This window comes from Neofelis nebulosa, chromosome 12 (genome assembly GCF_028018385.1).
Source record: "Neofelis nebulosa isolate mNeoNeb1 chromosome 12, mNeoNeb1.pri, whole genome shotgun sequence".
NCBI lineage: Eukaryota > Metazoa > Chordata > Mammalia > Carnivora > Felidae > Neofelis > Neofelis nebulosa.
The window spans coordinates 52,606,069-52,619,838 of NC_080793.1; the positions used below are offsets into that span (position 1 = coordinate 52,606,069).

The window sequence follows — 13,770 nt, forward strand, 5'->3', positions numbered from 1 at the left end:
ACTCATTTGTCACATGTTTCAGCTGAATTATGAGTAAGGCTCTTAGGTCAAAGAACTGAGCATTTAAACTGGAAAAGATAGTCTGTCAATATTATTAGCTTTAACAGTCTATTCCTTGATGCTTACTTTTGCAATACACAATGGAATATGTTAGAAAAAAGAAAACACAAGTTTTAATTAGAAGTTAATTTTAGGAAAATTAACTTTAACTATATTTTACTTTGTTGAATTTAATAATAATTGAAGTTAAGTGCTTTGTTTAACAGTAGGTTCTATACATCTAAAAGTGTTAGGGGTGCCTGGGTGGCTCAGTCAGTTAAGCATCTAACCCTTGATTTCAACTCAGGTCATGATCTCATGGTTCATGAGATTGAGCCCTCTGCCAGGCTTTGGAGACTGCTTAGGATTCTCTCTCCTTCTCTCTCTCTGCTCCTCCCCAGCTTGTGCATGTGCTCTCTCTGTCTCTCAAAATAAATAAACATAAAAAATGATTAAAATGTTATATAGCTATTACACTTTACCATTATTTATTACATAAATAATTGTTATGTTGGTAGTAGGTTTTATTAATTTGAATGGAGAATGATTTTTATTATATTATTCTGTCAACCATGAATGTATAGTTCAGTAAAAGCCATGCAGATACTACTATTTGTTGGTATATTTTCCCATTTAAAACTAACATTAAAAAGAGTTTTACTGATATATAATTCACATACCACATTATTCACCCATTTAAAGTGTAAAATTCAATGGTTTCCAGTATATATTCACAGATACGTTCAACCACTATCATAGTCGATTTTAGAACATTTTCATCACTTTAAGAAGAAACCCACATACTTCAGCAATTGCTACCATATTCTTCTTTACCCCTAGCCCAAAGCAAACATGAATCTACTTTCTGTCTCTATACATTTACCTATTCTGGGTATTTCATATATATGGAATCACAAAATATGTGGTCTTTTCTAACTTGCTTCTTTCACTAAATATGTTTTTAAGTTGCACCCATGTTGTAACACATATCAATACTCATTATTTTTTATGGTTTAATAATATTCCATTGTATGTATATACCACAATTTATACTTTCAACAACTAATGGACATTTAGGTTATTTCTACCTTTTGCTTATTATTAGTAATGCTGCTATGAACAATACTGCCTTAATATTTACTATCCTCTTGTACAAAGCCTTATGTAAGACAGAGGCAAGTACTTAGGCTTTCTCATTTCTTACCTGAGTATTCACAAAGCTCTATGAATGTATGTGTCCTCCAGATTCCCAGGAAGATGTCATAGCCTTTTGAAACTTTTATGGACATCTCATTTCCCAGTTTTCCTTTTAAGCTATTTGGTTAATATACTGTTTGACCTTAACTGGAATCTATCACCTCAGGCAGCTTGAAGTTAAAACACTTGCCTGTAATTGTTTTGACAATCCCATACCCACCAAACCTGCTAAGAAGGCTGCTCACAATGACTGGGATCAGAGTCAGCTTTTCAACTGGGGTCTTCCAGGAAAGCATCAGACAGGTCAAATGATGACAACTATTTGGGAATCAGGCTTTGCAGGGGTTCTAGTTCCATTCCGTTTCTTCTGGTAGTTGCCAGGCTGCATGGGGGACATGAACCATCTTTATTCCCAGGATACTGCTGAGCTAGGATAGCAGGGAATGGGACCAAAGCAAATTAAAATGCCACACAGTGTCCTGTTCTTACTTAGATTCAGCTGTTTTTCTTGAAGAACACTCCCTAGACTGTTGCAAGTCTTTGGTTAATTTCCAGAATTTCCTAGAGGCATTATAAGTGTTCCTCAATGTACATAGAAAGTCTCAAAAAATGCTTTGTAGTTTTCATGTAATATGCTTTTATTTGATCTCCAAGGAACATATGGCTTAGAAAATGATGAGGGAGCATGAGGCAGGCTGAGGGGTAAAGCACAAGCTAGCACCTCCTCCCCACCCCACCACCCCAGGTGGGATCTGAGTGATATTCCTTGGACACTCCTGGCTGCCCAAAAACAAAGGAAAGGGGTTTAAGTACTTGCCATGGTGATGTGGGAAACTAAGGCAAATTAAAAATTAAATTCCCTTACTGCCTACAGCCCATTGACAAGGCCTTGAACCAGGCAGAGTGACCGTCCTCCAGGAGCTCAGCTGCCTCGATGATGACAGTTTGCCAGGGACAAAAGAGAACCTTAGCTTAACATTATCCCAACCTCAAGGACCTTGTAAGTCAACTTCCATTATCTCAACTCCCCCAAGATATATGCTGGCAATCATACTCCAAGCATATGGCCCCCAGATATGCATCTAAAGGGTCTCACGACTGAAGTTTTATTAAATGGTAATAAATGGCATTTTCCTAGCAACAGCTAGCCCCTGAAGGTCCTGGAAACCTTGCTCCCAAAATTCCTTAGAGACTTACCCTATCCTTGACCCCCTCCCAACCTGAGGGTATATAATGAGTTACTGTTACAACCCCATGCAGTTCTTCCTGCCCATGGGTCCTGTCCCCATGCTTTAGTAAAATCAATGTCTTCAAGAATTCTTGCTTGCTTGCTGGCTCCAGACCACCCCACCATCACCCCAAAACTTCATCAGAAAATTTGTGACTCCCTTGATCCATCAAGTGTCTTAGAATTATTACATGGATCCTTACTTAGAAGATTAGGTTCTGCACAAAGTGCTATGAAGATGCTGATTCCCAATAATGTTTGCTTGTTTTTAAATTTCTTTTATTAAGGAATAATCATCAAAACCTTTATGCTAATAGTGATACATGTTACAACGTGGATGAATGTTTAAAACATTATGAGAAGCGAAAGATGCCAGACACCAAAAGCCACATATTCTAAGATTCCATCTGTATGAAATGTCTGGATAGGCAAATCTTGAAGGGAAGCAGATTCTGCCACCCCAAGATATGTCTCTTTGGCATAAGGATTGTTTTGAGCTAAAGGCAACCAAAACCCAGCAGATTCAAGAAAAACTCTTTATCCATTCCTTTCAATTGCCTAAATTTACACTGGAAAGCAAGTCTTACCAGGAAGAGAGATATTATCAGAAATACTTTTTTACCTAAGAAATTTATTTACATAACAGAACAACCTTTGTTTTCCAAACATCTCCTCTAAATTTCCTGTGAAAGTCCTCCCTCCCTTTGTATCCCACACCTCCACCCCTTTCCTTAGCTCAGGATGTTATATAAACTTCAATTATCTAGCTGCCTTTTGGGTCTCATTTTTTTATGGGGCTTGCATATACATGAAATTAAATTTTTTTTCTTCTATTAATCTGTTTTATGACAATTTAATTATTAGACAAGCCAAAGAACCTAGAAGGGAAGAAGGAAAATTTTTTCTGCCCATACAACTATATAGACAGAGTGTAGGTTAGTAGTTGCAGAGAGCTAGCAGAGATGGGAGAAGGATGATGGATAAAAGGTACAGGGTACCTTTATGAAGTTAGGAAAATGTTCTAAAATTGATTTTGGTAATAGTTGCACAATTTTGTCTATATTGTAACAACCATTGAATTAAATAAGAGAATTTTATGGTATGTGAATTATATGTCATTAAAGTTATTACAAAAAAAATTAATAGTGGGTGATTTAAATACTTCACTCTCCATAACTGACAGACCTAGACAGAAAATCAGCAAGAATATCGAAGAGTTGAACATCATTATTAACCAACTAGACTCAATAGATATATAGAGAACACTCAATCCAACAACAGCAGAATACACATTGTTTTCAAGTGCACATGGAATATTCTGCCATATCTACTATTTGTTAGGTCAGAAAATAAGTCTTAATAAATTTTTAAAATCCAGATGGTAGAAAGTAACTCTCAGTGTAAGTTTGGAACATGGGTCAGATCTGGTTTATTAGGCTACTTTGGGAATGAAGCCAGAGACAGTTCTTATTAATATAACTACTATAATAGTAATCCTTTATAATTAAAACATTTACAAAGTATTGCTTGAATCAAAGCACTAGATATTAGAAGTAGAAAATTTAAGCATAATTTAAAATTATGTATGACAGTGATTTAAAAATTACTTTCTAGGGGCGCCTGGGTGGCTCAGACGGTTAAGCAGCCGACTTCGGCTCAGGTCATGATTTCACGGTCTGTGAGTTCGAGCCCTGCATGGGGCTCTGTGCTGACAGCTCAGAGCCTGGAGCCTGTTTCAGATTCTGTGTCTCCCTCTCTCTGACCCTCCCCCGTTCATGCTCTGTCTCTCTCTGTCTCAAAAATAAATAAACATTAAAAAAAATAAAAAAATAAAAATAAAAATTACTTTCTACATTGATGAATTCTGACAAATTTTCAACAAAACATTTTTTATACAAGCAAATACCTTTATGAACGGAGACTTAAGGAACAATCTTTTCCTTTCCATGTGCTTTAAGATTAAATTATGATAACCAGCAGTAAGTTATAATGTGTCTACAAATTATTGCAGAAAACTCAATTCAAAAAGCATAGGTAAATTATAAGAACACATTAAAATAGATATTTATGTTAAATTCTTCACATTTTATACTAGTATTTGTAAAGAGGAACTGAGGCAATTACTATTTAATAATTTGATTTATAATGATAAATTCTAAGTTTTAGACATGCACAAATTAAGTGAGATAAATGCATTAATGAAGCCTGTCCTTAAAATGTTATAACACAACAATGAACAAGAACAACACATGTAAAACAAAATATCCACCTTGATAATATAGTCTATTATAATTGATTTTTAAGGTTCTTTTACCTTTATTGTCTGTCTGCTTGTCTGATATCGTTGATCAGATACTTGTTGCTGCTGAAGGAGTTTTTCATTTATTTCTTTATATTCTTTTACAGACAATTCCGCTGTTTTTTTGGCATTATGAAGTATGCTGTTTTGTTGTTGTAAAGATACAATACGTTCTCGTAATAAAATAATATTGCTATTTGACTTCTGGGAAGTTATATTTTTCCACTTTTCTCTGTTAACTATACAAAAAGAATGTTCATAATATTTTTAAAAATACATTAAATTAAAAAGACATTGTTAATTTCATATACATTCTTACCTCTGGTAGGAACTGTTGTATGAGAACTCTTTTGTATATTACCATTCTTCTTTTGAAAAGTTGGCTTTCTGGCATTCTTGCAATGAAAATAATCCTAAATTTGAAAGTTTTAATAAAAATTACATTATTACTCAATAACAACTTCAAGTGAATGAACATAGTAAATAATATTTCTTTACATAAAAATATATTTATTAAAAAATATATATATTTATTTATGCAAACTCAAAAAAATCTAAACAAATTCTATAATTGATACCAAGAACTTATAAATGAACATAAATGTGCATTAAAGTTGACTTATCAACTAGCAGGCAGAAGATACAAATACAATCAACCCTGAATTAGTAGGAATTTAACCTGTGGACAGTTTTAAAATCCAGGAGTAAATACAGTAAAAACAACAAAAATAAAATAAGAATAATTTAATATCTTATTCTCTGGGAACCTAGGTCCTTTTGTCAAATACTGTTATCTGTTGCATGGAGACTGATTAATCCCTTCTGACAAATAAAGCTGACAAATGCTGATGGTAATAAAGTAACTTTCCTTTAAATTGTATGTTTTCCTCAGGACATTCTAAAATGAAGACATGACTTTTGTTCCAAAATATTTCACCAATTTTAAAAAGCATTGGAGGCAGGGGAGAGGGTAGGAGAAGTGAGGAAAGGGAGTCAAAGGTAAAAGAAAAAAATTAATTTACTTGTCACAGTCAGCATTCCATTCTGGGATATGGATAGAGTTTTATAGCCCATTTACACAAGGATTTATTGAATATTAGGACTCCTAGAAACCATCTAATGCTTTATATATTTTTAGTATTTTTCATTGTATGTGTATATGTAAAGCTCTATATACCATTATTCAAAATGATATGTGTTCTCTGGGGAAAAAAATATCCATAAATGCAGGAAAAGAAATTAAGTGACCAGAAAGCCTATTGCCTGGAAATAACCATGGTCAAAATTTTAGGATATTTTCATCTAGGTTATTCTGGAGAATGAACAAAAATGGAATTATACTATTCATATTATATTGAGTCTGCTTTTTACCTTTACTATACCAGAAACATAAGATAGTGTTTTGATATTTTGAAACACAAATTAAAAAAAAATTTTTTTCTTATTGCCCCAGGAATTTCAGATTTGTAATTAGAGATGCCAGCAGATTAAAAAATTTTAAAAACGCTTCTCCAAAGCAAAAATTTAAATAGGAACATGTTTCTAAAGTATTATAAATCATACTACTAAAATATGTGGTCATATCTAAGAATTTATTGGCTGGGAAACAGGTACATTACCAATCTAGAAAATTCTTTTAAAAAAGGATTTTTTTTCAGAGATCCCAATTCCAGAAAAAATAATTATAATAAAAATGGTAGAAAAAAATAAATTTTATCCAGTGTTACTTTGGCAATGAGCCAAATATTTTATCTAAGATAGGGTTTTCCTTTAAACCAATTACTTTTCCTTTGAACTTGTTTCATTCTCAAAATGTTTTTGAAATGCCTCATTTGAACTTTTTTAGAACCAGTATATCAGATATATATTTTTTTAAATGTTTCATTGCTATATTAGGCCTTAAGAGCCAGTCATGACACTATAAAAATGTCCCAGACAGAACTACCAAATTACCAGTATTCGTCACCAGACCTGATATCAAGTTAACTGGATCTAAATTAAAAAGAACCATTTCTAGTATTATTACTTACTAAAATTTCAGAAAAAATTTAAAAAATTTTAAACTTTGAAATCAACACACTTAAAGTGTCTTTTTAATATGGAAAAATGTTAAAGGAAACTCAAGGAACTCAAGATGAGAAATTTGAAGAAGCAAACCTAGGATATAGTATGTATCAATAATTTGCATCTTTTTTTTTTTTTTTTTTTTTGCTGAGTAGTATTACATGGAATGGATGTTATCACAATTTACCATTCAACTATGGAAGAAAATTTTGGTTGTTGTCAGTTTTTCAGGTATTAGAAATAAAGTTGTTATGACCATTCATATATAGGATTTTGGGGGTAAATGCAGATTTTCATTTCTCTGGGATAAGTGTCCAAGAGAGAAATAGTTGGGGTTGTATGATGTGTATGATTTGTTCTTTTCTTTTTTTTTCTTTTAAAGAAACTGCCAGTTGTTTCTCAGAGTGGGGTACCACTTTATATTATTATATGTGAGATCTAGTTTCTCTGCATCCTTGCCAGCATTCTGTTGTTTCCCAACAAAATCTTTATATATAAGAAGTATGAGTCATTTGTCACATATATGGTTTGTAATACTTCCTTCCAGTCTATAGCATGTCTTTTTATCCTCTAAAGAGGTTCTTTCATGGAGCAAAATTTCTTAATTTTAATGATGTCTAACTTATTGATAATTTCTTTTAGGGATCATGCTTTTGATATCATCTCTAAAAATTATTCAGCAAGCCCAAAGTTCTGAAGATTTTTCCTTATGTTTCCCTCTAAAATTTTTATGATTTAATGTTATACACTTATATCTGTGATCCATTGCAAGCTAATTTTTGCACAAGGTGTGAGGTTCAGATATAGGTTCATTTTCTTGTCTAGGGATATCCAATTAATTACTCCAGCATTATTTATTGAAAAGACCATCCTTCCTCTATTGAATTGCTTTTGCCTCTCTGTCAAAAATCAGTTGTTTATACTTGTGAATTCATTCTAGATTCTGTATTCCATTATGTAAAAAATAAACCTTTCTTCCTCTCATGGTGGGCGTTTGTTGTAATCAGTCTTGACACTGAGTGGTAGGAATTGATGTCACAATCTTCACAAAATACTTATTTCTTATTAAAATTTCATTTGGTTCTTTTTTTATATCTTCTATTTCTTTGCTGAGACTTTCCATTGCATTCTTGAGATGTTCTATTTTTTCATTTGTTTCAAGTCTGTTTGTGACAGTTTGTTGAAGCATTTTTATAATGTCTTCTTTAAAATGCTTGTCATGTAGTTCCAACATCTGTGTCATCCTGTTATTGGCTTCTGTTGATTGTCTTTTCATTCAAGTTGAGGTTTTTCTGATTTCTTGCTATAATGAGTAATTTTCCATTGTATCCTGGACATTTTGCCTATTTTATTTTAAGACTCTGGATCTTATTTATTTCTTCTAGCAGGCCTCCTCTTATAGCACATTGGTGGAGCAAGGGAGCACCACCTCATTACTGCCAACTGGGAATGGGAAGTCCCCACCAAAGAGGTTGGGAGGAGCACCTCATTACTGCTTGGTGGAGGTGAAAGTTCAAATTCCCCAAAGGTTGATGCCATCCTGCCTGGGAGACGGAGCATGGACTTGTTTCTGCTCCTCACTTAGAGTCCAATGACAAAGTGGGGAGTGGGGAGTGAGAGGCTTTATAGATACAGGAAGTGTGATAGTCCCCATCTCTGCCCTTGGCCTTTGAAATCACCCTGCAAGGAAGGGAGAGGGTCATCTTTTCACTGATGGATGAACTCAGATGTCTAGCTCCTTATATGGCCTCTGATGACAAGATGGCAGGGAGTCATTACCATTGGCTCCTCATTTTGTCTTCTCTAACACCACCCTGATGGGTGGAGGAGAAGTTGGGGGTGACTCCTTAGAGCCAGGTGAGAGTAAAAGCCTAGGTTCCCCACTAGGTCTTTATCAATGTGAGTAGAGGTAGGTTTGCAATTTTTTCTGTGGTATTTGGGTAGAGTAGGGTGATTACTGTGTAAAAATTTTCTATCTTGCCTCGCTGCCCCTTTCTTGGTCCTTTAACAAGAGAGAACAGGGTTCTCCCTCTCTCTCTGCCCCTCCCCCGTTCATGCTCTGTCTCTCTCTGTCCCAAAAATAAAAAATGTTGAAAAAAAAAAAAAATTTTAAAAAAAAAAAAAAAAAAGAGAGAACAGGGTTTTATTGGGGCCTTTCATCATTTGATGAAAGTGTTTCCAGGTGGCAGGTTTATTCAGCATCCAGGCTGGGATATATGAGGCAGAATTAAAACTCATAAAACTCACCAATCATATTGTTCCTTGAGTCTTGTGATTCCTAACTAGTCTTCTTAAGAAATTATTAAAAAGTTGAGTATTTTCACCGTATACTTCACAGAAAAAAAAATTTTTAAGGATGCAAATTAAATTATTAGCAACAAAAATAAGTTATGAAACATAAGATAAAATTAAAAACATAGCTTATAATCAAGGAACACTGTGTCATATACCTTTGGGGTCTTGCCATCTGTGTTTGAATATATTCGTACCATATCTTTTCCTTGCGTTTGGCTACCTTCTGTTTGGTCACTTTGTTTCTGGTCTCTTCCATCTTCTATAGCACTTATTTTCTGGGATGTTTCTACAATAATTGTTCCTAAATTTTGAGAGGTCTGCGCTTCGGGATCACTGCTTTTGGGAAAAAGTGGGGAATATGAAACGCAAGAAGAAGAGTTGTTAAATGTACCTATTTTAAGTTCAAGATCAAATACTGTTCTAGCACATATTGCACTTAAAGCTAGAAGTTTAATTTGAACATTTACTGGTCCTCTAAATTAAGAAAAAAATTAGTCTAAACATGTTTTACAGTCTGTGATTTCTGTTAATTCTGTACATGACCTCAAACTTACTAAGACGAATAAATAAGTAGGACTTCTTTAATTAACCTGATGGGACATCCACATTGGTGACTGAATTTGAACACCACTCACACAGAGACCTACTACTGCAGTAGAATGAACAGCCTTAAGCAAGCACTGGCCTGGGACTAGAGTTCTGACTATATGGCCCTTTCAGTTACTTACTGTCTCTGGACCACGTTTCTTCACCTGATAAATGTTATATTGCATCAGTGATCCTGATTTTTTTCACAACCAAATATCCTCTTTATTACAATTCCCTTAGGTATACCATATTTGAAAAGTGTATCTAGCAAAGAAAAAGAGTATGCCTATTGAAAAACAATTCAACGTCTTATTTACTTGCCATCTAAATGAAAAGAAAGTAAATGCCAAAAGGAAGTGTTTTACAAAATTGTAAAATCTCATCAACAAATTAGAATATCTAGTACCAAATGCCTGGTAGTGCCACTTCTGTAGTATTTCCACTAAGCGCTAACTTGGGAAGCACATGTTTTAATGCTGCCAGGATTGGAGCACTTACTACTTTCTGGGCCAGGGCAGAAAGCTTTAACATTTCTCACAGGAAAGTTTTCCCTGAGTCTGAGACAAGTTTTGAATCTCCGAGGCTTTCACCCACTGATCTCAGTTCCATCTCTTATGTCCACTCATCATTCAGTAAAATGTCCATTCATCATTCATTGCTAAGCACCAATTATGTGCCAGGCACTCTTCTAAGCACAAAGGATAAAGTACAAGGAATAAAGGAGACAGATATCTCTGCCCTTATGCAGCTTTCATCCTAAAGGGGTGGGTTCAGATAACAAGAAAATAAGTAAAATTATGTTAATAGTTTGTATTAATGAGAAGGAAGATTGATTGAAAGTGCTGAGGTTGAGTAGAACATTCAAATAAGTCTAATTCCTTTTCCACATGGATGATCTCTTAAATATTTGGATATGGTCATTTGATGCTTGAAACATCTCGTAAAAAAACATCCCTAGCTTATTCAAACACTCCTATTATGTGTGCTTTTGAGATGTTTTTTCACCCTGGTCACTCCACCTTATCTTGATGGAGCATTATGTCCAGAATTCAATTTCATATTCCAAGGATACTATGTGAATTACTTAGTACAATTTCTGGTAGATGCAGACTAAAATTATGCAAGCTTTCTGGAATGTACATTGTACTGTAGACTCAAACAAGATTTAATTAAAACTTCCTAAAATATTTTTATGTATACTATTGCAAAGTCCCATATTTTCCCCATTGTATAGTTGAGCAACTGGCTTTTCCAGCTAAGTAATGGACCCTGTAGTCTTCTGTGTAACTCTATCTTCCCAGTCTATTGCTATCTTTGGGGATTTTTATTCTATTTTGTAAAGTACTTTTTACCCCTTTCTCATGTCATGTTATCCACAAGTTTGATAAACATGGTTTGTTGAAATTCTGTTTTTCAAGGTATGAACAACTCTTCCTGAAAATCACCCATCACTGAATTGGGCATTGATAAGTTATTTGTGTATCAGGACCCACAAAATGCAGGCTGTGCCAGTGGCCTGGCCTCTATCAGAAATCTGAACTAAGTGAGCTGCATTTATAGTAAACACCTGTTCTGAATAATAGTAATTTGCAATAGCTGAACTTTTTGTTTCATGGAAGAAAGCTTATTAATTATAAGGGAAAGGAAATATAAGGAATTGGGCAACTATAGTAAACATAAAGAGGGAGAGAAGTATAGAGAAGAACAAAGAAGGCTTAATACATCAAATCATGTACTCACAATATCCAACTTTCTGGCTAGGGAAGCCCTGCAATGAACTGCCAGGTTGGAGGCTCAGTTGAGGGTCCTGGGTGATTGAGGGTCCTGGGCCAGCGTCCTCCCCTCAGGTAAGACTTCCAACTAGCTATTCCAGCCAGGGCAATATATATACTACCCATGTGTGATTTATGATTAGTCATTAAGTTTGCCTAAGTGCAGTCCAGAGCGAGCTGGTTTTTCTCTGTTTCTCTTATCATATCTCACAATCTTAGGAGGCTGGGTGTCTGCATAGTCCTCTTCCCTCCCTGATCCATTCCAGGGGGCCAGCATGGTCTGGCTCAAGGAGGAGAGGCAAGTTAATCCCTCCTGGCATCAGAAACAGAAGGGCCAGTTCCAATCCTGAGGCCAGATATGGAAAGCCAACAAAGCCCCCCATGATTGTGTATGTGCAGATCTGGGCAGAAATGCGTGACAGGTCACACAAAACAACGTCTATACAGAACTCCTCACTGTCGAGGAAACCTGATACCAATCACAACCCTCCAACACAGCTTTAGCTAACTTACTTTACTCTACAGACCAGGACATACTGGTCATATAAAAATCAATCAATCAATCAATCAATCAATCCCTAACCTCTCAGCCAACCAATCAATCCCTAACCTCCCAGCCAACTATGCCCTGTTTCTGCATTGCTTCTTCTATAAAACTCCTTCTTGCCCAAAACCCTTAGGAAGAGTGCACCATAGATTGCTAGGCAGTGTACTCCTTCATTCCATGGATTGTTTTCACTTGAATGAAGGACTTCACACTCATTTCTAAACTGTATTATTTTTGTCATTTGATAGCATGTTTTTGTAATACTGCTCAACTATGAAAGATAAATAGTCATAAATATATAAATACTAACAAGGTCATAATTATATAATAAAGTATTTTATATTCATATATAAAGGACAAAGTTCTGCTTTTCTCAGCATTCAAGTAAATTTCTTATATTTCAGACTATGAAAAGCTAAAAGAAATAGAATGTTCTAAAGTCCTGAAGGTCCACTGTGGGATTTCTAATTGTTTGAGTATTATTTGCAGCTGAGTGATTCCTGAGAGTGTTCTGTCAGGCAGGAAATATAACACTTAATCCTCACAATGTAAAATCAAGTTCACTGCTAAGCAACTTAAATGACAATCTTATGTTTTAAGAGATATTGTATGATTGATCTCCCAAAATATGTGACCATCTGCACGTGTACCAATACGATGAAATTAGAACTGTGTTACTTAGCTTTCATGTATCTATTCACACATACATACTCACGCATGAGTAAACTGCACCACTTCTATTATGAAGAGTGTGGTAGCATCAACTGGTGAGATATAATTCGCTGAAACTAGGATTTCCTTGAAGACAGATAAATGATTAGTGGGTTTTAAGCTGAGTAGGATTTTATCTCTAATGGCTTTTGAGAACAAGGAAGAAAACCTTAGGGGTCAAAAAGAAATGGGAATGCAGATTCATCCTTCTTCCTCACCTTCATCAATTTGTTTTCAAGGTTTTTTTTTTTTTTTTTTTTTTTTTTTTTAACCTGTCTGAAGACGAGGGCTTGACCCAATGATCATTTAAAACAGTGGCTCCTGGGGCACCTGGGTGGCTCAGTCGGTTGAAAGTCCAACTTTGGCTCTGGTCATGATCTCATGGTTTGTGAGTTCAAGCCCCTGCATGGGGCTCTCTGCTGTCAGTGCAGAGCCTACTTCAGTTTCTCTGTCTCCCTCTCTTTTTGCTCCTCCCCCACTTGCACTCACGCATGCCCTTTCTCTCTCTCTCAAAAAAAAACAAACAGTTGAAAAACAAAAACAAAAGAGTGGTCACCAAACTTGTCTACATATTGGAATCAGCTGGAGAGCTTAAAAAATAGTGAAGCTGTGGTAGAATCCCCTCCCTCAGGAATATGGTACGAAAAGACCTCAAGATAAGGGAAGGCAACCTGGCTGTGTGCATATGTGACGTCCCTCAGGTCCCTGTAACATGAGAGCACCCAATCAGCCTGTATGTTTATGTGTTACCCATATATGGGAGACAAAGAAATAGAAAATGCATAAAAGACTACACCACGTGGCATTCAGGGCTTAGCTTTTCAGGTACAAACTCTCTGAGCCCATGTCAGCACAAATAAACTCGCTTTCTGGTAAGAAAAGCCTCGGTGTCATGACTCTTTGTGCAAGAGTCCTTCTACAAAGCTTGCATCCCACCACAGAAGTTATGATTTAATTATTCTGGGGTGTGGCCTATGTAGAGGCTGCTTTCAGGCAACCAACCTGAACAAAAGAAATCTGAGTGAGGATG

General features: G+C 35.4%; 1 protein-coding gene across 4 annotated transcripts in view; it reads right to left on the reverse strand.

The window, feature by feature from the left end:
* Positions 1-13,770, reverse strand: part of CNTLN (centlein) — a 315,313-nt gene that overhangs the window by 90,755 nt on the left and 210,788 nt on the right. For 3 of the 4 annotated variants that reach the window (XR_009251688.1, XM_058695263.1, XM_058695262.1), the window contains exons 16-18: positions 9,278-9,458; positions 5,083-5,176; positions 4,779-5,002 (exon numbers count right to left, since the gene is read on the reverse strand). Coding sequence is in view for 3 of the 4 variants with exons in the window: in XM_058695263.1 (XP_058551246.1) it covers positions 4,779-5,002; positions 5,083-5,176; positions 9,278-9,458 (499 nt within the window). In the remaining variant the exon portion in view is untranslated. The remainder of the gene's footprint in view (positions 1-4,778; positions 5,003-5,082; positions 5,177-9,277; positions 9,459-13,770) is intronic. The other variant, XM_058695264.1, reaches the window with a different exon arrangement.